The sequence below is a fragment of the Cuculus canorus genome, chromosome 8 (genome assembly GCF_017976375.1).
Source record: "Cuculus canorus isolate bCucCan1 chromosome 8, bCucCan1.pri, whole genome shotgun sequence".
NCBI classification, from domain to species: domain Eukaryota; kingdom Metazoa; phylum Chordata; class Aves; order Cuculiformes; family Cuculidae; genus Cuculus; species Cuculus canorus.
In genome coordinates this window covers 19535564-19562082 of record NC_071408.1, presented here as the reverse complement: position 1 = coordinate 19562082, position 26519 = coordinate 19535564, and the positions used below count along the sequence as shown (strand labels likewise).

General features: G+C 42.1%; 1 protein-coding gene across 15 annotated transcripts in view; it reads left to right on the top strand.

Annotated features, from left to right (window-relative positions):
- Positions 1–26519, top strand: part of NFIA (nuclear factor I A) — a 356165-nt gene that overhangs the window by 266115 nt on the left and 63531 nt on the right. For all 15 annotated transcript variants that reach the window (XM_054073812.1, XM_054073808.1, XM_054073809.1 and 12 more), the window contains 2 exons: positions 8792–8909; positions 11371–11498. In XM_054073812.1, the coding sequence (XP_053929787.1) occupies positions 8792–8909; positions 11371–11498 (246 nt within the window). The remainder of the gene's footprint in view (positions 1–8791; positions 8910–11370; positions 11499–26519) is intronic.

Here is a 26519-nt window from a genome sequence, read left to right as displayed (position 1 = left end):
CTCCAGCTCTGATAATCTCAGTTGTGCAGAGGCATACTGTTTGACTTTGCAAGGTCCGTGTTTTCCATTAACTGTACTGAATTCTGTCTTCTAGAGGGGTTTGGGGTTTGACCTTTAAAGAATGCTAATGCCCCCAGCATGAATGACACACTGCAGCATGATCGTTACAGGCTTGTCAATACTCACTAACAACAGTGAATTAAGAGTACCTGTCACCACCCTGTTCCATTGATCAAAGGTGCATTGATTGCATTTTGCTGTGACATAATCCAGATAGTCCAAAGAGAGTGTATGGACAGTCTCTTGCAGAGAGACTACTGGTGAACCAGGGCCATAGGTACCAGGCCTTTGGAGAACTTTTCTTCAGCTGGTGTGGAACTGTGTGTAGCATAACGTTGTCACCTGTTACAACTGTTCCAGGTGAACCACTCAACTAAATGCCCTTTTAAAACATTTAGGGCTTGCAATCTTTAGCACAGCCAGTGATAAAAATTATTCTCCTTCTAGATAGCAGGAATATTTGTTCACGTATTGGCTCTCAGCATGTAGTTTATTTCCTTCGGGGGCTGGAGTTAGAACACAGAGTTTCTGTAAGGGTTTTCCTGTTTTATTTCCTCTTTTGGAAAGACTTGCACTAGCTAGTAAATTGGCTTTATATTCAAAAATAGGATGCTACAAGGAAAGCTTGGCAAGTGGGAGATAAATGAATATCTGTGTTACATACACTGGAGAGAGAAAAAGTTTGAGGCAGACATTTCTTCTGAGTTCTTCCATGGCAACTGGTGGAAATTTTGTGAGAAGGACAAAGTTAATAGGACTTTGAAGTCAAGAGGAGCTGCTGAGTGCTCAGCGCATTTGCAAATCAGTTCACTTACCGCAGTGCTTAAGTCGGGACTTTGACAACTAACTCACAGTACTCTGTGCACTACTGACTGGTACCTGCAGCCAAGGTGAACTAAACCAAGTTATTGCCAGCCTTTGAAAGTCTCCGTGTTATGTCACTTTATATCAGTGTGACAGCAGAAGTCTTTTGAATCCCAAAGGGTTCACCCTCCCCCTCTACGAGGCATCCCACTTTACCACAATCTTATCTTCACTGTAGGAGCCCTACACAGCAGAACTGCCTCTGGACTCTGTCAGCCAGACTTCATGTGTGCACAGGACAGGGCTGCTAGAAAAGGGCCCCAGCTTAAGCCTTTGGCTTTCACAGCCAGCCCCAGTCCCAGCTTCCCTGAGAGTCGGGCGGTGACCTCAGGAGTGTCACGTTTCATGCTTATTAATTTTCCGTGATTTTTTATCGTAAATAAATGAAAATATTGTGTATCAAAAAATCCTACTATTCAGCATGTTTTGCAAACTATGCATTGTGCCTGAGATGTACCCTCTGCTTGCCATTGAAGTGCACCACCTCCAAGGACAGGGCATCTGCACACAGGAAGAGGACAGGCAAGAACTTTATTGGAAATAAGAAGGAAGGTGTTGGTGGGCAAAATGAAAAGATTCACCTTTCATCTGTTCCAGACACAGGGGTTTGCAGTCTTTTTCATGGTCTCTTTAATAATCCTGGGAGGTCAAGACCTCAGTTTTATATCCTATCCACAAGCCAGCACTTCTACCAGAAACAGTGTTCCCAAAGCGTATTGGGATATCACTTCAGAACTGACTCAGAGGGAAGAGTGCCAGCAACTGATTTAGCTACACTGCTTTTGAGAGCCCCTGGACTTTCCTTGGAGGTGCCCCAGACATGTACTGACCAGCCATAACCTTGTTTACTTTGTGAAGTCTGAGAAGCCCACTGCCTGATATGCGGAGGCTACCCAGTAGGATATGTTTAGTGTCAGTCTAGCAACAAATTCTCAGCGAGGTCAGTATGAATTCACATGCTAATATCCAAAGAATTACTTAACATAACAGAGCAACAAAGTGATGGCTGCATATTTGCCTAAATTGGCTGGCAGGGTCCCTTAAAGTGTGTGCTTTTCAATATCACCCTTGCTGGGTTGTCTTCATGTAACTGTCTCGATTTGAGACCAGTCCACACGTTGCTTTCATGCTGGGGAGCTCAGCTTATGCAGCCATCATCCAGACTCACCAGCAGCTGTTAACAGTCTGTGGCTTGAGTAATCAAAATGTCCTCAGTCTGTTCTCTTGGTTTTACTTTCTAAGAACTGGTTGCTCCTTCAGAAACCACCATGCCTTGGGAAGGAACAAGCCTGCTTGTCCATAGCGAGCCCTTACATTTAGTCTCTACTCTCTTTCTGAGTGTGCTCTGTGTTTGCTTTACAAAGAGGTCATCTTTGTGTATACCCATTGTCATGTTTCTTCCCATGCTTGCTTTTGATATTGTGAAGGTAGAAATAAGTGATTTCCCACAGTTTTAACTGGCCTGTGGTTTGCTCCTGCCATCTAAAATGAATCTTATGAAATACTGTTGGTAACAATTATGTGCCAGGTTTATTTGGTAAAGTTTCCAGAGGTCCACATGACAAGGAGTCTCAAGTAATAGGCAGTTCTCTCCGTCATGCAAATTTGGGGAATGAATTAATTAAGCAAAAGGTCAGCTGTTACCATTATCTATCTTACCTATCAGTACTGATCATCACAGTTTCTGTGAGCTATTGAACAAGTCTAGACTGTTTTGGTAACAGAAACTTGCTTTCTTCAGTCCTATACATGCAGATTTTCTTTCAAAATGCTCCCCAGCTACCAAATCTTGCAGAGCATAGTAAAATAGAGAAAGTAGATCATAAATTTTCATCTGGAAAACAGATAGTTCCCTCTCTAGCCTATCTGATGTGGGTGTTGCACACCATGCTGTCAATTCTCCTACGTTATTAGCAGGCAAAGGATTCCAGCTCTTCTAAATGTTGTCTGTCACCCCAGATACTGGGAAGACCCCTTCAGATAACAGAGACTTCATTCTGCCATCTCTAGAGAGGTTTGGGCTGACAGCTAAAGGCTCAGAAGCAGAAGCGTTGGAGATGTGTGGGTTTTGTGAACTGACAGCCAGCTGTTGGCCAAGCAAAACCTCCCTCTCTACACTTGTTAGGAATATATTCTGCTCGCTGTGTGCAGCTATCTACAGGGCGCTGGAGAATACCTTCTGCAGAAGGTGACGGCAGAGGGGTGGCTGTGGTGCCAAGTGTGCGGTCTCGTTGGCATGGCAGAGGCTGGGAGGCCGTGGCAGGCTGGAGCAGGGAGACAGGCATGGGGAATGCTGTTCCCTTCTTGGCTTTGAGTCTGCACCATGTGCTCTTGTGCAGAGAGCTGCTGGGAAGATCTCCTCCCTTGGAGGTCCTTCAAACAGCCAGATAAACTGCACTACCCAAGATGCGAAGAAAGATTTAGGATTTATGAACATTCACTGGAGCCAAATCAAACATATTTGTTTTGTGCTGCGTTATTTGTCAAAATGACATCATTCTTCGTTCTGATAAACAAGGGAATTCTGACTGCGCCCTGGACTGAAAATGCCACGCTTTGAATTTTAATACATTAGTTGTGTGCAGTAAGGAGCTGTGCAGAGCAAGTGGGGTGACTTTTAATCATTATAAAGAGCCAGTGAAACCACAAGCACACAAGCACACATGCAGTTGCTTACCACTCCTGTATAAACACAGAAGTGGTCCAGCTAATTATCCCTGAGACAGTTACACTAATTCCAAAGGTAAGACATGCTTTTGTGGCCAAGGCATTTTGAAAAGCTCAGGATGCTGCAACACCAAGGCTGCTGATAGCAGCGGGTGTCAGACTTGCAGGTAGTACTCGCCATGGCTAGCGGCTGCTTTGCCAGTGAAGGCAGGGGCTGAAGTTGTCCTTGCCGTGAGGCAGGTGGACAAGTGCTAGAAAAAGTAATTGCACCACTCCAGGCATGGAGCACGGGTGCGACAGAGGAAATACAGTTTCGTCACAATTTTTGTCCAGTGGCCAGGTACAGCTGAAACAAACTTCAGGGCAAACCCATCTGGCCCCAGCAGGTACTGGATTCCGATGAAAGGTGTGGGGTGCCCTGACTTCTGTCATGGGTCTGGGCCAGGCAGGCAGCCACAAGGGGCAGAGAGGGTGCTGCTCCCTTCCTGTAGCCCAGGAGAGAAGAGGCTCTCCTCCACGCAGAGCACATGTGTGAATGCCGAGGTATAATAAAACAGCTTTCTCCAAACAGCAGCCTGTATGTTTTCTGCTATATAAGCATTACAGTAGTGAAGGCAGTTAAAGTCATCAGCGTGAAAATTAACATTTAAAAAGATACTCTATAGTCCTTAGCAAAGCACTGCTATCCAAAACACACTGTTTGGGCTTGGGTATGAGAGAGAGAAAAAAAAAAGATTGTAATAAAAAATAGACTGCGGGCATAGAGTGAACAGTTGCCGTGACCTTGCCTTTTGTATGCCATTACACAATTCAATGGCAGTCCACTCAAACCTTGCTCTCGATCAATATCCTATTAAAGCAGCACAAAAAGTCTCTATAAACTTAGTGGTTAGCTATGTTTATAAATGGAACTCAGCATAATTAGATGGTCAATAGCAGGCTGTACTTGTAATTTTAAAATGAACATCACACATTTCATATCTGTTGTATTCGGCTAAACCTCTTTGAATCTAACGATACAGTGTGTAGGAAACAAAGGCCTTGCAAAAAAAAAAGCCAAATCCCAGCTCCCCTTTCCTCTCGGCAGCACAGTGTGTTTCCCTTTGTTTATGGAGTCACAACACAGGAAAAAGTTTATTAGTCAAATGTCATGTTTCTCCCATTTAACTTTAAACACATTATCACTTCTCTGCAGTGTTCAACATGTAATGATCTTAGTCACATCCCAGCCCCTATGTAAAAATAAATACATTAAAATGGAAAAAAAAAAAAAAAAGAGAAACAAAATATTAACATGACTAAAAGAGAGTGCCGTATTCCGAAGAAGACAAATGCCAGCCTGGCTGGTTTTATTTAGTGGGTTTCCTGCTCTGTAATTCAATAAATTTTTCAAAATAAATATTCCAATTGGGTTAAGTCAGAGGGCTTTTTGTTAATTTCTCTGTTAGTTTTCTTGACATTTTGGGTGAAGATCTGAGCTAACAAGTTGGCAGCGGAGGGAGCAGGCTGGCAGTGGTGATGCTGCTGCCCTGCGTCCCCGGGAGTAGCACAGCACTGGTGCTTGGGCAGAGGCACCCACTTTCTTCCTTCTGTGGGGCGAACTAGCTCCTCCTGCCCCTGAAGAGACTGAAATGTGTCCCATGTGCACGGGGAATTTTCTGTGGTGCCAGCAGCTGAAATGGGAGCAGAGGCGAGCATCTGTTTGATTGCTTAGAAAGCCCACAGACCTCAGCGGGCTGGGCGCTAGGGGCCAGGGGGGCTTTTCTCCTCGCCCTCTGCCAGATCGGAGCTCTGGGTCAGATGACATCTTGATGCTGCTACGTCAGTAGAGACTATTGTTTTGACTCACAACTGCAATTTCTGACATCCTTTCCTGTTTGCGAGATGTCCCTGAGCTATCAGAAGGTCACTTTGCTGCAGAGCGTTTCTTACAGGGGAAACAGTGTGTTTTTAATGTCGATGGCCTGGAGTTTGTGCAGGCTGCAGCGTGTAAACAGTCGGCTGTGCTGGAGTGGGGCTTCCCAGCCGCGCTGCCGCTTCCCGTGGGGCCGGAGCCTGCTACTGGGACACAGGAACAGGGGTGTAGGGAGACTGCATGGTGGATTGTCAGATGTTGCTATGAAGAGGTTTATTTTAGACAGAGTTTTGCCACAGTTTGCACCACTTTGATCCCTTTGCTTACTCTCCTGAGCTGCAGCCTTTGGAGGACATCCTGCAAATAAATGCGGGTATTCCCTTCCCACCAGCCTTCTGAGACCCTGCGAGGTGGACAGTCACCAGAGGCGGTGTGCAAAGCCTTTTGGAGCAGGCTTAGGTGCTTCTTCGCTGAGCGTTGCGCTGCAAAACACGAGTGTGCCTTGAGGAGGCAAATGCCAGCAGGGAGCTCAGCGCAGCCCAAGCGCAGCGCAGGATATCTGAGGTGTGGCTCAGCTCCACTGAGGCTGAAGCACAGTCAGAAAGTACACACAACTTCAACTAAATTCCAGCGGGGAAGAGGAAGCAACCTTCCGCCCTGCAGATGAAAAACATTAACCTGTTCCTGACAGTCTCAGGGTGGGCTCCGTGCATCGACACATGGCTGTGGTTTATGATAGTAAAAGCAAAGGTACAAAAACGTTTTCCCGAAGGACAGGCGTGGAAAATGTGACTCGGAGGTAGGGAGAAGGAGAAGTGATTTCAGAGCAGCTTAGCCCTGCATAACATTTGACACAGCACTTCTAGGGCCACAGACTGAGAGCTCATTGTGACAGGATGGCGGTCCTACGAAAGGACTGCCAAAGGGCTTCAGGTACTCGGCCACCATAGACCATCCCGGCACTTTAACCTCTGCTGCTCAGATCTACTGGTGTACATTACAGGTAGGTTTTGTTGTTTAACCCTCAGGTTGCAAACAGGCTCCTGAGTGTGGTGAGGTGGTTTGGCCTGCAACAAACAAAGCAACCTTCGCGTTTGCTACCCTGGAGGAAATTACTGTGTGATTAGCCCTTTCTGCTTTGTGCTGCGTTTAAACAGCATTAGAAATACATTGTTTCTACCCCACTACTGGTCTGCAGGTGTATTTTGTTTTCCTTTAAGGCAAATTCAGGCCTTGTAGCAGAAACATCCCGATTTGGGGAGAGAGCAATAGATAGAGGGAAGTGAAAGAACGAAGTGTTATCTAGATACCATTTTTTCTTCCATATCTGCTTGGAATAAAACTGTTTTATAAATCTCTAGGAAATTAATCATGCCTCAGAAAGAAATGGTTCTTTAATTTAGTGCTTGCCTTTTTATGTTCCTGTTTCAAAAATAATATGCTTAACCTGTAAGTTAGGCTTTGGTAGATAGAGGGTGCAGAGGAATTGATCAGCAAAGGGTTTACAGAGCACAAATCTGTTTGGCAAGGAAGTTGCTGAAAACTGGAGTAGATGCTGCAGAGAGTACCTTTATGATTGATTTCCATTCAAGTCAGACTGACTGCAGTGTGGTCATTTTTCTAACCCATAACTGCTCACACTGCAGCAATCTGCTATCTGCAGGGTGTCTGAATTATAGCAGTCCATGTCCCTGTTACCTTTTACACAAATTACTTACACCGGTTTCTTTTTCCATGCAAATTCATCAGTTTTACTGGCTCTTGTAGCTGCTGTCAGGAAACTGTTGCAGAAAGCACAAATTGATAAAATGAGTTAATTTTACTATGCTTAATTTTTCTTTCTTTTTTGTTAACGCATACTTTCCTATACTCTGTGTACAGGAAGCATATGATAGTTAGAAGATAACAAAGAATTTGAGTGTTCTTGTCGTAAATTACTTCCCAACTTAATTCCTTTTAATGATCATTCCAGATTTTCTCAAGTTTTAATGGTGTGTATTTTCCGTGCCATGCTTTTAAAACTGCGTGGCTACCCAGGCTGTTCCCTTTCTGTCTTAATGATGTTCTTAAAAGAGCCTCACCAAACAGCAACTGATCCTCTTGTGAGGATGATGAGGCAGCTGCAAAGCTACATTATTGCTCTGTCAAATCTGACGTGGTGAGCTCTTTAAGACTTGGGGTGAAATACTGGCCCCATTACAGTCAATGACAACACTCCCAGAAGCCTGCTTTTCAGCCCAGACACGTTAGCTGGGTGATAGGAGCGATCCTGTCCTCGCTTCCTCTCCTCTGCCCTGTCGGAGTGAAAGATATTTTCATGTTTGAAAATGGGCCAGATTCTCAGACGAGAGATTAAACTTGGCTCAGCATCCTTGTGTGGCATTGAGGCTGCTTCGCCTTTGTTGCTGTGAATCAGGACTCTCAGGCAATACGTTCCAGGCCAAGCTTGTGCATTTTATTGAGTAGCATGTCCTTTTTCAGATGTCTCTGAAATATGAGAGAAAATCATGATCTGTAATTGGCAGCTCCCAAAGTTCTGTTGTCCTGTAAATAGCACTGAAATAGCAACAGTGGATGTGGTACCATTTGCCATATAGTGGCATTTCTTCATGAAGTGCATTATTTGATGACTTTGTCATTAAATGCCTCTGTTCCCAAAGGAAAACAGTGCATGGAGTTCATAGACTTGTGCCTGCAAACTTCAGGGTGTATAGGAATTCATTATGTTTTACTGTAAAACCAAGGCTCTGTGACAGGGAAATTAAAGGTATTCATATGCCTTACAATAAAACTTAGGTGCTGGATAAGGTAATGAGAGGTGTCCGGTTTCTCATCTGCTTTTGTGCTTTTTCTAAGGAGCATTTGTAACCTCTGCGCTTGTGGATGTACATCCATGTATACCAAAGGGCCTGATCTGTGTATATCGCTGCTTGTACTCCTGATAGATTATGCCAAGCACACTACAGGGGTGATGCAGCCTATTTGTAACTATGCCAATAGATACAATGTTGTCCTAAAAGCAAAAGCAACAAGTTTAATTAAATTTTAGAATGATATTAATAGAAAAGCAGTGCTTAAAGGAAGACTTGCCATAATTGTTTAATTTTTTTTTAAAAAGAATACCTTTGGAAGAATGTCCTGGAGTCTACCAGAGTCTGTGTCCTGAAACATTGCATTCTTGACAAAATTGGAATACCAGTTACCTTTAGCATTTCCTAATTTCCACATTCTACTTTCCTGATCAGGAAACTAAACACACTCATGAGGAAGAGGAAAGGATTTTGGAAGTGCAATTCATGCCTTATTCACATGACTTACTGACTGCAATCTCTTTTGTTTCCCCAGCACCGATAGCTGCAGGAACAGGCCCTAATTTCTCCCTCTCTGATTTGGAAAGTTCTTCATACTACAGCATGAGCCCAGGAGCAATGAGGAGGTCTTTACCTAGTACATCCTCTACCAGGTAATTTAATCTCTGTCTACTACCAGGTTACTTAGAAACCCAGGTCAGCATCATTATTCATCTGGAAAAGTAACATTAAATTCTTTGACAAGCTGTTTGGGGGCCTCAAGATGTTTTAGATTCACAGACCTGAATGTTAAACTGGATTACTGCTAAAGTTCTTTTTATATGTACAAGCTTTGAAGAAAAACTGCTGCGCTGACTTGTATAACTTCCGGTTTTTATCTCGAAGTATCAAGAAAAGTTCCACTGAAATTGCTGGAGTTTTACTTGTATCATAGGAGAATTTGGAGCATATTGAGAGTGCCACTTAGTCCTAGCAGAAAAGTGTTACCTGTAAGACTAACAACATTTTAGGACCTCTGCCTGCAATGCATTCTAGTTTTCATACAGCATTTAGAAATTTGTGACTCAGCCTTTGGTGAACTGGATTGTTAATGCAGATGACTAACCCATCTGATTTTGATTTTGGCTTAGATGGCAGCCATCAAACAAGGATATGTTTTATTTTTTACCTTTCACTTTAACTATCGATGGGATTAGATTTATAAACAAGCCCAGTCACTCTAGTAGTCTTGAACACTATTAAGGAACCAGATTGATTTTTTTCCCCCCGCAGCCAAAATAGATCACTTATTTCAAAGACATGACAAGAAAGTCTAACTTTAGCCCAGCGTTCTTTTATGTTTCAATCTCAGTCTGCAGTGCCACCAGCTTTACAGTAAGCAGCTACACATGTGAAAAATGTCCATAGTTTGAAAATAGATGTTGTTTCTATTTAAAAAAAAAAGTCTTTGAAGAGAGGCTTTTAGCAATAACTTCTTACAGTTTGCGCTGATTGGAACAACTTTCTACATCTTGCAGTTACCGTGCACGTTATGAAGCTTGGTGACTACAGTTCCCATTACGCGTCAATTAAAAGTTTGTGTGCTTTATTTTTTGCATGTAAACTGCATACCCTACCGTGCTCATCATTAGCACCATTCCATTCTCAGGTAGAGTTTACTTGTGACTCCAGAAGCAAAAAAGTGAAGTTATTAATGTTACTTTCCATTCTTCTGCAAATAGCTACCACTGATAAGGAGCTAATTATAAATAGCATAGGTAGTTAATACCTTGGTAATATGTTTGTTTTCCTCTCATTAGGCTGTTCGCAGTCAGAAAAAAAAAAAATTCCTTAAATACACAGACTCAGCAGAATTATCAGGCCGTAATTATATTGTATGCACACAATTTCCCCTATTGACACATAACAATTCTCTAAATTAAGGAATGGCCAAACCTGCATTCCATGCATACCGCAAGACTTATTCTTCCTGTTTCTCACAAACTGATTTTGCATACCCGCCAGCTCCTACCTGTGCAGAGCTTCGGGTGGGGAGTTGCCAAAAGGCTGCTAGTTTTAAACCAATAGAAAGTGCAATTGAATATTTTATGTCTGTTAAATATGCCCCCCCCCCCCCTACACTGAGGAGCCTGTTCTTGAAAGCCTTAAGTCTTAATAGAATACAGATTTGATGAAAAAAGTGAACTTGGAAAAGTACTTGGAAGAGCAATTCTTGGTAACGTCCCCATGCAGTCTGTACAACTCATTATAGAAAACAGAGCCAAGCTTAGTGTCTTTGGCTTTGGGATCCTTTCCTTGCAGAACTACCAGAGTCTGAGTCGGTGGCCTCCAGGAAGCACTGGAAGGGGTCTTCTGTCTCCTGAGCTTTTGGTGAGGGAGGTGTGACATGTCACAGGGGAATCCTTTAGTACTGACGCTGGCCAGAGGTACCTGTTGGGGATTTTCATGCTCAGTGGCATACAGTTGCAGAGTAAAATGCTTGTACTTGTAGGATAACGTGAATGTTTGAATCGAGAATGAATGCTTCCGTTATTCACTTGTCTATACTTCTTGTGGGACTGAAGTCTGGGTTAATTTAATGGTTACATCTAGAAGACTGAAAATCCAAGTTGAAGCTAATAAGTAATTTGTTTTTCAGAATAAGCTGTGGAAAAAATTGACAATTAAAATAAGTCTTGTGTGCCATTACCATATTCATTCAAATTGCAAAATTCATGCGATACAAATTAAATTCTTGTCTTTTTATTGACCTGTGTGTGCTTTGAAAAATGTCGCACTTTTTGTTCTGTAAAAGCCTAAATGTTAAACCATCTTCTATTTAAGCTAGTGCGTGTTTAGGGGTTCGGTCTGGACTCTGTGAGATGTTCTTTTGTATCTCACTGAGGCTTAGTTGTTGGCGGCAAAGCAAACCAGAAACACAAAGTGGATGCTGAGAGGTTGGGTGGGCAGGATGGCTGTGTAGAAGTCATACCTTCCCCCTCTCAGAGTGCTAAATCTGGTGTAGTTTCCATAATCCAGTTAGTCTCAAGCAAGGCTAGCAAGATGTGAACCAACAGAGGGGCCTTTGTTCTTTTCCATGCATGTAGTATTTATTATGTGTTCTTACTTTCTTAGCTCTACAAAACGTCTCAAGTCTGTGGAGGATGAGATGGACAGTCCTGGTGAGGAGCCATTTTATACAAGCCAAGGGCGCTCTCCAGGAAGTGGCAGCCAGTCAAGTGGATGGCATGAAGTGGAGCCAGGTAAGTCATGGCTTTCAGGAGCCTGAGAACTTGATCTCCAGTTGCTCTGTTTTGTTATCAGAATACACTGAGTGCTGTATAGAAAGGTGATAAATTCTAAACATCTTGTAACTTCTTCTGAGAAAAAGTCAGTTTAATGAAAGTACTGTAGTGGTTTTATGGCTCCTGCAGCTGTGAATGTTTCTGTAGTGTGTCATTTCTGTACTTTGGCCAAATATCTGAAGAATTTAAATAATGCAGAAAAAGATAGGCGGTATTTTTCTGTCAAAATGTCCAGATTCAATTCTGGAATAGCAGTAACGGTCACTTAGCAAAAAGTAGTACCTGTGAGGACTATGCTCTACAGTTCTGTTGTTGAAATAAATATCCCTGAATTTATATAAGGTAGAAGGACTTTTCAAGCATTTTACAACACTTGAGTTCACTTTGTAATGACTTTTAAGAGACTTAAAGAAGGAGTTGTTTTATTAGTCTGTAATACCATGAAGTATGATTGGAGACTTCATATCAAAATAGATATCACTGGGTTTTACACTTCATAAGATTTAAGAAGCAGCTCTTCTGCCTTTTCTCAGTTAATTTCTGTGTGTGATACTTCTTGTTGATCATCTTTTGGGTTATGTTATGTTACGTACTTAACTGTCCATTGATCACTTACCTTGATCATCTGGGTGCTTAATACTATTGAAAATATTTTTCTGGGTCATTGCTACATGCATAGATGAAGTTAATGCCTCAGTTTTGTTTACAGCTCAATATTCAATATTTATTGCCATTAAAATAACAGAAGTTATATTTGTTAGATGAAGGCAAGCAGTGTTTTCATCTTCTGCCTCCCAGTGTTTGAGAAGGCCCTCTAAACAGCCCAAAGGATCTTTCCCAATGTGTATTTTGTTTCTTTCTTGATTGTTTGGATTTAAAATAGTATGGTTTTGGTTTGTTTAGAAAGAAATACATGCTTGTCCAAGTCTCTGTGTATAATGAACTAAACAGTACAGAAAAGTAAATTCAACCTGAACAGCATTAAAATCGGTTCTGTGGGCAGTTGGCCAGCCACCTATATCCTTCATCATGTAGAAAACATACCACAGCTTTCTCTGGAGACCCTGTCAAACAGCTGTCCTTTACAGCATGCCCAGAAACTCACCAAATTTGGGCTATTCCAGACTGGGAGGGGACTGATTCCTGTGCCTGGGAGCCCTTGGAGGATCCCCTGCCAGCTGCCCTCTCTCCTCTAATGAGGAGGAGCCAGCTTGTGGGCCCTTATTGACTGCAGATGTGGCTCTTTGGCAGGAGGAGAGAGTGGACCTGCAGGCAGAAAAGTGCCAGGCTCCCCATGACTGCCTTGCTGCCGCCGTCCCCAGGGCTCTGGTGTTTTCAGTGTGGTGTCCTGCTCCATAGACACTAGGGGCTGTTTCCTCCATCGGCTCCAGGCTCCAGATGATGTAGTACTAAACTAGTCTGCTCATGGAGCATCAAAAACACAAACAAAAGCTCAGCATCCATTGAAAGGGAGTTCACAACCTCCCCTGCAGACACAGATGGCTAAAAGCTGACAGGGTCAATGCTTCTACATCACTGTCAGACTGGGAGCTAACTCCCCCCAAAGTTTGGGGTACTCCTTGGTAATGACAAATGGTCTCCATTTGTGCAACAGCCAGAGGTTGGCTATTAATTTTGCTGTCACTTGTGGTGGTGTTCCCCACCTGTGGTCATCACCTCTGTCTTATCCAAGTCCTGACTAGATGGTAGCACTGAGCTGCTGAGCTGGGCAAGAGAAGTACCTAAAGCCTTACACCTCCAATGCACCTTCACCACTCTTGGCGTCACTGGTGCCCATCAAGCACAACTGTCCATGTCAAACTTCCTGAGGTGCTCAGAGAGGCAAGAATAAGTCAGAGAAGAGAAAGTTCTTCCTTCCTCATGGCCTTCTTCACTTATAACAGAAGAATCCCAGATTCTACTTAGTCTTGCAGGTAAATGGCAGAAAATCACCTTGCAACATCAGAGACTCAAACCAGGCACCAACTAGATACAGATATAGTTCATATTCACTAAGCCATCTATCACTGTCACAACTGTGAAGAAAAAGAGCTTTATCCTGCCTGCGTGGGATGCACTTTCAAACCATCCATGCAGCCCCACCTCAAGATTTCTGCCATGACCTTCCAGCAGCCTCTCCTCTGAATTCATTGCCTCAGCTTCTCTGTAAAACACGGTCACCGGCAAGAGCACGGCTGGCACAGAGATTACTGAAAGAACCGCGGCTCCTGGGTGGTGAAGGACAGAATGGCTCTGAAACGTCCTTTCAGGCCAGGGTGACACTGACACAAGGTGCTCCTCCCAAGGGACACATTCTGCTGTGGTGCTGTGCACAGGGCCCTGCCTTACCTCAGAAATCACACATGGGTCTGATATTAACATCTGGCCCTTTGTATTTGACATGGGTGCTTTATCTCCAGAAGTGTAAAATGTTTTATGCATCTTCAATGGAGCATCTGCCTAGGAAATATATTGGTTATCTGAAAGCTGTACGAATGATGTTAATGTCTTGTATTACTGATGGCTTGCTGCAGCATTCCTCTCTGAGAGGGGAGCTTTGGAGCCTGGACCTGTTTGAGATCCATCCTTTCTGGTGTTTCTTCCATTGAGAAAAAGGCCTTGCCATTTATTTAATCTACAGTCAAAATATGGCACAGTTTTAACATACAATCATCTCTAAGCATCAGTGTTTCATTTTTTCTCAGTGAAATTCACAGTAGAAGCTTGAAGACTAAAACCATCTTTTTGTTTGACTTGGCATTTCTTCCATGTGGTTCATTTTATGCTGCGTGGGATAATGCAGGTATCAACGGTACAGAATGATGCTGGTTCAGAAGGCAGGCTGAAGTTCTGTCCTGTGCTGGCAGAGTAGCATAAGCCAGGTTTCCAATAAGCCATAATTAAACCCTGTCTTTTGGGTTACCAGCCAAACGAGAGGAGGAAATCAAACCGAGGAAAGGAAGCTTAGACTTGTCTGTGGGATGGCTGTTCTGGCTGGGAAGGAAAGTTCAGAGAGGAGCCAGCAGCCAGCCTCCCAGCCCAGTAGGATCCACACCAAAGATAATAATATATCCTTTGGCTTTATTGCCTTTGAGTAGATTGCTTCCTCGCAGGAGATTTAGATTTATGCAGAGATAGCTTCTTGGCCTATATGCCTTGACAGGTTTATGGGAGTGAGAGGATTAATATTCTGTCTGTGTGTGTTGCATTTGCTTAATTCTGAGGTGTGCACATGAGAAAAAGTGGGGACTGTAATGCAGGAGCAGGTGTGAAAAACCCATATGTTTATGCACATGTAGAGAAGAAGGAAGTGCTTAGGGCACAGATAATGTGAGAGGGTTATAGTGAAAGATGTTGCCTGGGACAGTGCATGGAAATTAGGTCTGCATGAGAGGGCGGTTGGAGAAATGTCTCACTTGAAAGAGAGCACAACATAGAAGAGAAACAGAAAATGAGAAGACAATTTTAAACTATACAGAAGGGGAAAAGTTTATAGGGCAAAATAAAAAAAAATTAAAAAAAAAGAAAAAGAACAAATGCCAGAAAAACAAAGATTTGACTTCTTAGAATGGAAATATGAAATGGAATACGTGAACTCCTCTTACAGAAAGAGAGCACTCCAGGCAGAGGGTTATTTACCGCCAGCCGTGACTAGTCTCTCTGCATCTGTCTCCATTTTTTTCTCTTGAAAAAATTCCCTTTTTGGATACTTTCTTCCTGCTTTGCTTCCCTGTGATTGCCCCTGTAAGTGGTCTTTGGAGGGCAGGCTGTATACTCAGAACATATGTGCAAACTGGCAGGAGAACAGAAGAGGACAAAACCACTCTGTGTGCTATTTAGATTAGTCAGTGGATGCTTCCCCTGTGCCTACTCTTGGGGTCTCTGCTGTGTGCAGAATACAAGCTGCACCTATTGTCCATCCACAGTTCTTTTTCTTTACTTTTATATCATAAGCCCCAAGGGCTCAGAGCACCCTGACATCTGTCTTGTGGAGACTTTGCTGGGCATAGATCCTACATGCTTCACCCACCAGCAACATGATCTCTCCATCTGAGGCATTTCAGACCCATAGCACTGAGCAGAGATTCAGCTATGTGGTTTTTTTACTTCTAGATACTTCTTGCAAGCAAGGATATAGCACTCTCCTTATACTTCAGATGTGACAGCCAAAGCAAAACCCAACATTAATTCCATGTTCCTTGTACTGTACTCCTTGAGTCTCACATCCATTTACCTGCACTGGAAAGCTCCTGGGGAGCTCTCAGGCCTAAAAAGGCTGGAGTCTGCCAGAAAAGATGAATTTCCTTTCACAACAGGAAGGCTTAGGAAGTAAAACAAAGCAGGCATGTAGTAAATTACTTCTGCTTTTCAAATACCTTTTGTGGTATCCTCCTTACCATTACTTTATCTCAGCGCTTTCAGTACGTAACTCTTGTTAACTGTGAGAAGAAGGGCAAGAGAGGATAAAGATGATGTTAGTAAGAAAATAAGGCGGCATCACGCTGGCTTTGAACTCACGTACAAAGCTGGCCCATGTTCAGTTCTGTGGCAGCTCTGCTTGTAATGGGGGTAAGCCATAATTACAGGTATAAGTTTTTTAATTCCATAATAAAAGAAGAGTGAGTTAATGTATATCAGTATGCATTTTTTAATGCATTCGCTTGATGCAGTCCAAGAGTAATGTTCACATTGTGCTCTGTCAGTCACGTTGTAGCGTAGCGTATGGATGGTGTTTGCCAATTTTACTTCAATTGTACTTCTACAGAGTGGCATGGAAAAAATGTTTAAGATGCAAATCTGGAGTATCCTATCAGTTTCTTTACTTAAATCTTCCTGATGCTTGTATTTCTACAAGTTAGTTTGGTCCCTCAAGGATAGTAACCCCCGGAAAGGTACATGTTTGTTCTCCTTGCACTTCTTGAGAGATCGTAAGGGACAATTAGCTCTGCTTCATTTGTGGTCTTGACGAACCTACAGCATTGCACCACTTTGCAAAAAGGTCCACTGAAAGACTGATGAGGCTTTTCCTCCCATGGTCACCCACCTTCCCCTGCCCCAGCTCCACCCTGGCTGTTGTGCTGCTGGTCATACTATGCTAGGCTGTTGTTTGTCTTCACCTTGAAAACCCCAGGAACCAAATGAGGCTTTCAGTGCAGAAACCTTAAGGAATTAGTAATAACACTTGCACTGCATGACTGAAAGACGTATTTACAGTTCCAGGGGCTCATGAAGTTGATAATATTATATGAACCTGCAGTAAGCTAGAGACTTACCCTCTTAGACTGCTGGGCACGTCTTTGGTAGTAAAGGTGCTATTAAAGTCAGCCTCATGATTGCTCACTACACCACTCAAGCTCATGCTGCTCATTCTCATGCCACCATCTATGGGACTGTCTGAAAATAATTTCTGAGCAATTTCTGTGTAGCTGACGAGCTGCAATTCTATTTTGGAGTATTTCCCTTGCGGCAGTGACAGTGACCCTTAACTTAATGGCACTGTCTCTTCCCATTGCTGGCTATGAAACGACCACATGGAAGCAACTGGTCCAAACTCTCATTTCAGTAACATTTTTCTTGAATCTGGCATGAATTTTCTTCTTAGCAGATTCTCTGCTTGCAAGAAAACTTCATATTTACTAAGAAACTTTTATTTATGTCTTGCACATCAGAAAGACTCACTCAGGCATAGATCAGATGACCACAAGAGTTTGTTTGCAAAGTCTGTTTGGAATTATAGCTTGGAAATGCCAGAGAAAATGGTATAGGGGAAATCTTAGATTGTGTTCATTATGCATTCTTTATGCCCTAAATACAGTTGTTACCTGGCACTGCCTAGAAGGTAAAATATGTATAGCGTGTCCCAGCATCAGTGATGCAAAGTATATCTAATCTGTCCTCAGGCAAAAAGTCTATGTGCTCATCAAAAGACTTGATGCCACACACTTCAGTCAGAGCTCAGGGAAGTTTCCAATGATTGTGGTACATTACTGTCAATGATTCACGGGACTGACTGCAGAAAATATGATGAAAAACATGAGAACCATGTATTATACAAAAAAAGGAATAGAAAAATAATACCTTTTTACTGGCAAAACAATCAACTTCAGACCTGGAGTATTCAATATCAAATAATTCTCTGGCACTACTTTTCAGTGACTTGCTGTAGTGGGCAGTTCTTACTGGGTTGTAACTAGACACAGGAATTTCGTGATCTTTATTAATTTCCTTAAGTTGAACTATTTGGATACTCACAGACCTATTTAGGAAAGACAAAACCAAGGAAACGTCTGTTTTCCTTAGACCAGAGGAGGTCTACATCCAGGATCCCTGCCAATTGTATTTACTCAGTATTTCCCAGATGTGACATTGTCTTGCCCTCCAATTCTCAGTGTGCGAAGAAAAGTCAGACAGCACACTCACATAGCCATTCAGATTGTACCCGCCTTGTGCAGTAGCTTCATTATGTTCCTTGACACATCTTTCAGCAGGCACCAGTGCCATTTCTTCCTCCATTGAACTTAATGTCTTAAGACAGTGGGAACATTTTGCAACCAGACAAACCTCCAGCCCATGGCATAGTTTGGCTCTTTGAATGGGAGAGCAGAAGCAGATCACGTTTCACTGGTGGTCAGAACATTTTGGTTTACAGCAGAAAGAATTTCGTCAGGCTTATTTGTGCTGTTAAGGTGAAGAGATGCTGTGAGCAGTACAGCAAACAGAACCTGTTGTCTCACAGGTTCACGTAAACTTCCATGGGTCATTTTCTCTGAAGAACTTTTCCTGAACTTTCTTAGACTGTATACCATGACTAGGACTCCTGTTCCCATTCACCTCATTTCCCCACCCCCATTCAGACACCCCATGCTGTCTCTCATCTCCAAGTCTTTATGCACAGTTTCCCACATTTCTCCACACTCTTTACAGAGTCTTTTAACATCCATGTTCTGCCACAACTGAGAAGCAGAGCATGCTTGGGTCTATGCTACCTTTCATGCTTTCAGTACTGGTATATGGAATTAAATATGGCCTTATGTGCATGCTACCACTGAAAAAGTTGGTTTCAGGTGAGCAGGTAGATGCCAAACATATGATGGAAGCACATATCAAGGAACTCCAGCTTCTGTAGAATACAGAGCTTTTCCTGAATGTCTTTTTCCTTTCATAGAGTCCATGTGTTCCCTTATCCCTGCTCTCTGCATTACAGTATCCCATCAAAACACAAGCTGCCCAGTGGTTTTCAAGAACATAAGATTTTTCTTTTCTTCTAAAAGCAATAACACTTATCAACTTCTACTGAAATACCATATCAGCTCCTTGTCACTGGCAGTCTACAATTCCTGCCGCTAAAAGTTTAATGCATTTACACGAGCACTTAGGCATCAAGACTTTGATATCACAATCTGTTAGTCACAGGTGCTACATGATAGGTTTGTGTTAGCACATTATAGATCTTTTATCAGATACTGCACAAAATGTGTGTGTTTCTCTGCCAGGCAATCAGAATCAGACTGCTGCGTAGTCGATGAGTTACTCACCAATATAAGCTGTTGTTTATTTTAAACAGAACTTTTCCAAAACTGCACCTTAATAGATAACTTAAACTCTAATTGGTCAAGGCCAGCAAAGATCAAGAACTTAATGTGAGCCAGGAAAAATGCAGCAGGTGAATAGTGGTACTTTGAGCATTGTCAGTCTTTTGCAGCAGCATTCAAGTCAAGTGGTTAGCACCACTCATTTGCTACAACAGACATAGTCATTCTGACAGCAAATTACCACTGGATCAATAGCTCAGCTTTTCTTTGGCAATTCACGTAGTAGCATGAGACCTGTGACAACATGCCATGCTGCTGGCATTACTGTCTCAAAATCATGGAAGGAAGTTAAAGGCAGGGAAAGAAATACTGTTTGAAAAGCCTTAGATGTTTTCACACCTCTTAAAGGTTCCTGTTTTTCCAGAAACTGGCCAACACAACAGACTTGGCCCTGAGATTTAGCCTAAACTGTACTTTTCATTTTTAATAAAATTAATAATCCCGTGCAAGTGTTAGAGCACATGCCTCAGCTTTGCTGTAATCCCCTGAGGAAAACATCCCTTGAGTACAGCCCTGGAGAAGTCAGTCAGTCAATGCTGTGGCTCCGCTTCTTGCATCTAATTCCAGACGTCAGGAAATGCATCATTTAGAAATGGGTATGGACCATAGGAGTTCTGAGTTAAAAAAATGTAATGTTTCACTTCAGATATCAAATTAAAGCTGTGGGTTTGACTGGCCTGGTGCTAACATCACCCATACATACTATATTCACTGGCTCTAATGACCAAGTTAAAAGCATGTCTTCTGTGTGCTGTAGCAGCCTTAAGACCACCTGAGTTATTTCTGGCTCCACACAAAAGTAGCATCATATGAGTCATTTTCCAGACTGACAGGAAAGATCTAATGCATGGAAAGCTATTCCACAATGAAAGTTGGAGCAATGTTTCTTGATGACGATGGGATTTCTGGGATGGGAGTGCTGTATTGGTAGTACATGGGCATAACGTTCTTCAGACGTCCTTGCTGGCTGAGCTGTATTCTGACACCCATTCTGTTTAACACATACACGTAAAGCAAAGACAGTGATATGGTCTGTGCTTCACTATTGTCACCAAGAGACAAAAGCATACGCTTTCTATGTCTTTTCTGAGGTGAGTTGCAAAGCACAGAAGCGTTCTCTGTTTGAATATGGCTCTGCATTTCTTACTGATTTGGAGTCAGTCAAACATGAATCTTTGTGAGCTCCAGACGAGTCTCCTCTGATGCAGTTACTCTTAAGATCACCTGATAATGCAGCATGGGACTGTTTAATTGCAAAATAGGATTAAACACATTGAGAGCATTGTACCTGTCTTCCAAAAGTTGAACTAGTTTTCTTGTTTGCTTCTGGGACCAATTCAGGATGTTGACTTGGATCTATAAACCCTTCTATAGATTAGATCTTGGGTAGGAAATGGACTGCATTCCTTTCATGTGCTGTCTTAGCAGTTGAGATCAGCAGACTTGCTTTTTCTAATGTGTTTGTGAAGCAGAAGCAATATTTTATCTCCTGTGGTATGCTGCTGGTACAGAAATGTTCAGGCTTATTAATTCTTCAGGACACGGGAAAAGTCTTCATCACCTGTGTAAGGGAGTCATGGGAAAGATCCCACTGCAAAGACTGCATTGAACTCTGGGTTTTGGTTTTTTTTGGAGGCAGCTGGAAAATATTAGTAGTCTTCAGAGCCAATATACAGTACACATTGAGAGCCAATAAATGATGCATATTATTGCAAATTCCTGTGCGCTTCTGCATTTTATAAAACAGATAACTAAAATACTCACCTAGCCAGATCAGTTCCCCAAGGCATGCATGTTTCCAAGTAGAGGACAAACCAAAAACACAAACAGAACACAAATTAGCCAACTAGAATGGCTAAGTGGTTGAAACAAGTGGGTTTAGGATCACTGAGTAAGGACCATGACCTCCTTTTGCATCAGTCAAGGCAACTGTGAAACTTTGTGAAAGAATCTCACCACAAAACAGATGCTGGGCTATCTTAGGTAAATAAATTACCAAAAAATAATAATAAAAACCTCCTCTACACATTTTACAAAGCACAGCTGTGTAAATATTGCATGAGACAGAGGAGAGGGGGAGAGATGTAACTTACACTCTTTTTTTGTGCAGAAGTTGAGCTCTCGGCACTGTTTATTAACATTCCCAGTACAACCATCACTCCACTGCATAGCACACAGTGCGGCTACTGTAGTCCATGCACACGTTTTGATCTTTACTTTAGAGGAGAAAACAGGCTTCAATCTAAAGGAAACATTTTGACCTGAAGTTAAAATGTGCAGTGAGAGGTGTTAGGGGACAGAGAGAAGATGTTACAGGACTCGAACCAGGAGGCAGACTGCATTACATCTTCTTTTTTATTTCCTTTCCCACACTGGGTCTGCCACACTGGCTCTAGGAGTTCCCTTGGTTCTGCACAAAGTGAGGAGCAATCCTGAGATCTTAATTTCACTGAACTGTATACCCACTGCAATTTTCCGGTTTCTCAGCTGCCAGGTACAGCACATTCCAGCTTACAAAAACTGTGGATCTGCCCACAGAGAGGAAAAAATTACTCTTCTCAGCTAGACTAGAGGCTCACCTAGCACAGTATGCTGTCTCTGATGAGCTGGTAGTGGACACTTAACGAAAGAATACAACAGCGGGACAGGCATCCAGTGATGCTTTTCAGAGTACAGCCTCCCAGATTTTGGCAGCAAACAGCTTGGTTTCATGAGCCAGAGGCTCTATTTGCATCTTTGTGTTTGACAGCCTTCAGTGGACTTTCCTTTCAGAGATGTACTCAGCTGTTTTTAACCCATTCTTTATTTCAGCCTCCTCAACATCCCACGGCAGTGAGTTCCAGTTTTACTCTGTGCTGTGTAAGGACGAACCACTTCTTTTGTCTGTTGCCTGACCACTTTGCTTGATGCTCCTTAGTGGTTGTTTTGGTTTTTGTTTTTTGTTTCTGTTTGGTTTTTTACTGCCAGAAGTAGTGAAAAAATCATTCCCTGGTTGCTTTCTTTCAAGTTAAGTGCAACCCCAACACTTTGACTACAGCAGACAGTGAGCATAGGAAAGCAGAGAAATCTGTTTAGTAGCCTGTTAGATCAGGTAACGATTTGGCTGAGTAGCTGCAGAACCATCCTATACCTCCAGGAATGTATATGTAGTGTGATAGCAGCTGTGTTGTTCACCCAGAGTGGGTTGTCTGTAACCTTGACCCGTAACCCGTGAGATTATGGCGTGAATGCAGTGCTACCCCATACAGCCAAACCCCATGGGAGTGACTGTAAGGAGGATGCTGCAGCCTAAATAAGGGATGCTGTTTAAGTACTCTCAATTTTCTTTCATTTTCCAGCTCCACAAAGACTTAAAAGTTCATCATTGTCTTCATCTAGTGTGAATACTGGCTACTGTTTTATTCTGATTTCACTGGTGTCTTGCTCAGGGGGGGAGCAAATGATCCATAACATATGGGAGAAAGCACAATAGTATCCTCCACCTCTGCTAGCCTGCACCGCTCTGGCACAGCCCACAGGCCTAGTGAGATCATCCTTTCTCCTATTCTCTTACATCAATGGCTGCCACTATTTTTAGTGTGATATACTTCAAAAAGTTTAACATTAGAGATCCTGTTGCTAAAATTAGCTGGGAAGTTGTAGGCTGTTTCACTGTTTTGTTCATAGTCTTCATTTGCCTTGCTGGGATTCAAATGCAGATCTTCGAACCCCCAAAAGCCAGCACAGTGAGATGGTACCTGTAGTCCTCATGTCCAAGAGCAGTACTTTTGGTAAGACCAGGACTATTTTATGTCAGCAAGGACTGGAGGCATTGTCTTAGGTTCCGCCTATGAGAGGGAAATACATTTTATTTTAAAAATAAGGATTTACAATCAACAGGAAGAAATATATATGTATGGACTTTCTTTGCACTTAGTGTAACGACTCATTTTATTACAACAGCCCACATTTGTCTCCAGGAGTATTATCTGCGATGCAGTACACTAATGCACTACCTTGCTCCAAACAAGAGAAAGCACTTTGGATGTAGTCCAGATTTAACCCTGTCTTAGGGCTTGCATTTACTGTTAACCAAAATAACAGCAAATGAAAGTAAAGCATCATCCTGATTGTTCCTTTGATCATGGCCAGTCCTAGGTGAGAGGTGCATCTTCGAAGCAAAGGGTAGAGGTCATTCTCAGTTGTTTCATGACTCCACTGCCTCACTCCACCCTTTCAGTCCTTACAACAGACATCTCTCTTCCATTCCTTGAGTGAAAACTGCTTGGCCACACCTAATCTGAACATGGCTGTGCAAGGAGCTGCTTCTGATTATCAAAGTAAAGGTTCAACATCAGACGTCAAAATAATTCCTGAAAAGAATCCTCTCATCCATGTGGAATTGCAAATGCTGGCCATTTGGAGATTTTAAAAATTAAAAGATCCCCAAAGCAGCTCCATTTCTTATGCAAATCCTTAGCCAAATGGGAACTTGTAAGTATTAAATAAATTGTTTGCCCTCTTTTAAAAAATGGTTCTCTAGAAACCAAATAATTGGGGGGGGGGGAGGTGCAGACACAAGTTTTAAGAGGGCAGAGCAGTCTTACAAATGTTTCTCTCATGTCTTGTGCACTATTGCTGTTTTGATTTTACAGTGCTATTTCTCCAGGGGTTGTTCAGCCTAGAGAAGGGAAGGATCTGGCGAGACCTTACAGTAGACATAGTGCTTAAAGGGGGATTTTAGCAGGGCCTCTTGTGACAGGACAAGGGGTAATGATTTTTAGTTAAAAGGGGGAAGATTTAAACTAGTTATAAAGAAGAAATCTTTTACAATGAGGGTGGTGAAACACTAGCTTGCCCAGAGAGATGGTAGAAGCCCCGTCTCTGGAAACGTTCAAGGTCAGATTGGATTGGGCTGATCAAGTTGAAGATGTCTGCGTTCACTGCAGGGGGGGATGGACTGGATGACCTTAAAGCTCCCTTCTGACCCAAACCATTCTATGATTCTGTGATTCTCTACTTTCACAGGATTTTTCTCTTTAATGTTATATGGAAAACCCTGAACAAAAACTGGCACTTAATTCAGAGTAAACGGTGGCAATGACTGAATAGAAGCCTGATGTCAAATATACAACCACCCAGGGAAGGTGAAAATCCATTGCTTTCTCATCTCTTCCAGTTGTTGCCTTCTTAAGTGTATTATTCATAAAATTAACAATTTAAAAATGCATTGAAACATTGTTTTTTATATTCATAGCATCACTTTTTAAAAAATGGTTAAAAATCGATCTGCTGGCCTCTTGGGGAAATGCTGTAATGTTTTTGGCTGTCTCCTACTTTCTGCTGCCAGCTAGAAGTACCATCTGGCTTGTTTAGGGCCCTTTTCCATATCAGGTGCTTCCAAAATTCTCCTCAACCAGAGGATTGTTTCATTGGGTTGCTTTGCCTGCTGAGGCATGTGTCCTGGGCTGGGAATCCTACTGCTTCTGTTCCCTGCCATCTTGCTGATGGTATCGTGTGTATGTCTGGGCACAGATCTTGCTGCCTCTCTCCCGAGGACATTTGCATCATTGTCAGCTGCACATATTAAATTGATATGCAGGGCTCATAAACACATATCCCGTCTTTTGTCCCTTTGTTTGTGCAATTGTTGTGGTTTTAATTCTTCTTTGACACCTGGAATATCACAAAGCTGCCGATAATCTGTTGGCTACTAAGGGAAATGACACTGATAGAAGGATAATGTGTGTCAGACTTATATCTAGATAATTGCTGACACACCCCGAACCCTTGCAGCTCAGGGAATGCATATCCTAAATCCATTATTAATTTGGAGAGTCATATCTGGCAGTTGGCTGCAGCGTCATCCTCTCGCTGCAAGAGTCACTTGCAAGGGATTTTAAAAGACGGTTTTGGTTCATTCTGCACTGCTGTGTTGTTATGCCTAATACCAGTCAAGTTGGGCATGGTCTTGCTGCCATTTCGTGGCAGTGTGAGAAGCTGGAACAAAATGGAGTTGATGTCCTAACTCCTCACTGAAGGAAGGAAGGTTCCCATGTGCCTTCTCCTGCACAGGCATAAGATACTGAGGCAGGAGGTGATGCACTATATATGTGGTACCAGTTGATGGTGACACCTCCTCCTCTGGATTCATTGTTTTTCTAGTTTGCTGTTTCACTTAGAAATAGGAATCTACCCTCAAAGGATTTATGAGCAGATTTGAAGTATTGTAGGTGCTAAGTATAGACTTTTGATGTGATCATATCGAAAGATGGAGTGTGTTTTCAAATAGATACTGCCGTAAGCTGTCTTGTCCTATTTCTAAAATGATCCATGCCATACACTGCTGACTTTTCCTGTCCATCCATTAAAAAGTAAATTATGAAGAGTGCTGAGACAAACAGATAGTAGTTTAACCTTGTTAGTAAATATCAGGTAGCTGATCTATACCGCTAGAACGTTACATCACAGCCTTTCTCTTCAATATAGGTTTATGAAATTATCTTGTCACTATATAAACTGCCTTCACAGTGTACATTCTTCCAGAGGTTTATTGTTCTTTGTATGTTGGCACAGTAGCATGACTCTGAAGAGTCAGTTCATGATGCGGTGAATTTTAAAGACTTGGGAGATGGCCATATCTATTTTTCAGCAAAGGAATGAAAGCTTTTTTTTTTTCCTTAAGGTATTAAAAGTTTCAAAAGATGTGCTGAAATGAAAAGGAAATAATAACTAAAGACTGTATTGGAAGTAATGCCTCAAAGTACTGACTTTGTTTGTGTGCTTGTGTCCCCCAAAATCTTAATATTTTAAGTACATATTAATATTTTAAAACAAATAAACCTGTTTTGTGAACTAGTAAGATAGTTGAAGTATATCGCACATTATTCATTTATTTTTGTGTGAGTGCAATAAAAATTTTACAAGCTGTAATCTTGTTCTTTTAATAGGGAGAAAACTATGCAGAATATGTTGCTTAGAGTATTAGATAAGCTACAGTGTATTAATCAAATATTTTCGTGATATGAGGGCAGTTGAGAAAACAGTACAATTTTTGCTAATGGCACTGGTAAGTAAACGGATCTATCATTACATTGTCATGAAAAGTGACATTGAGCAGAAACACCCTGCCAATCCCTAGAAGATAAGTATTTAATGTAATTAGACAGACACTGTCTCCTTTGTTGAACGTAGCATTAATCACCCAGAGAAGTCCAACTTTATATGAAATGGCTTTTTCTGATATGTCTTTGTATTAGAAAGTTTCTTACATGGTTTTGTCATGCTGATATATTTGAAGAAATGACTGCTGTAGCTGTATGTTTTTTCTCATATTTTGCTGTTCTGTGTTCCATAATATTTATTTTTTTTAAATTTATTTAGCAATATTACATTGTATAGCCGTGAC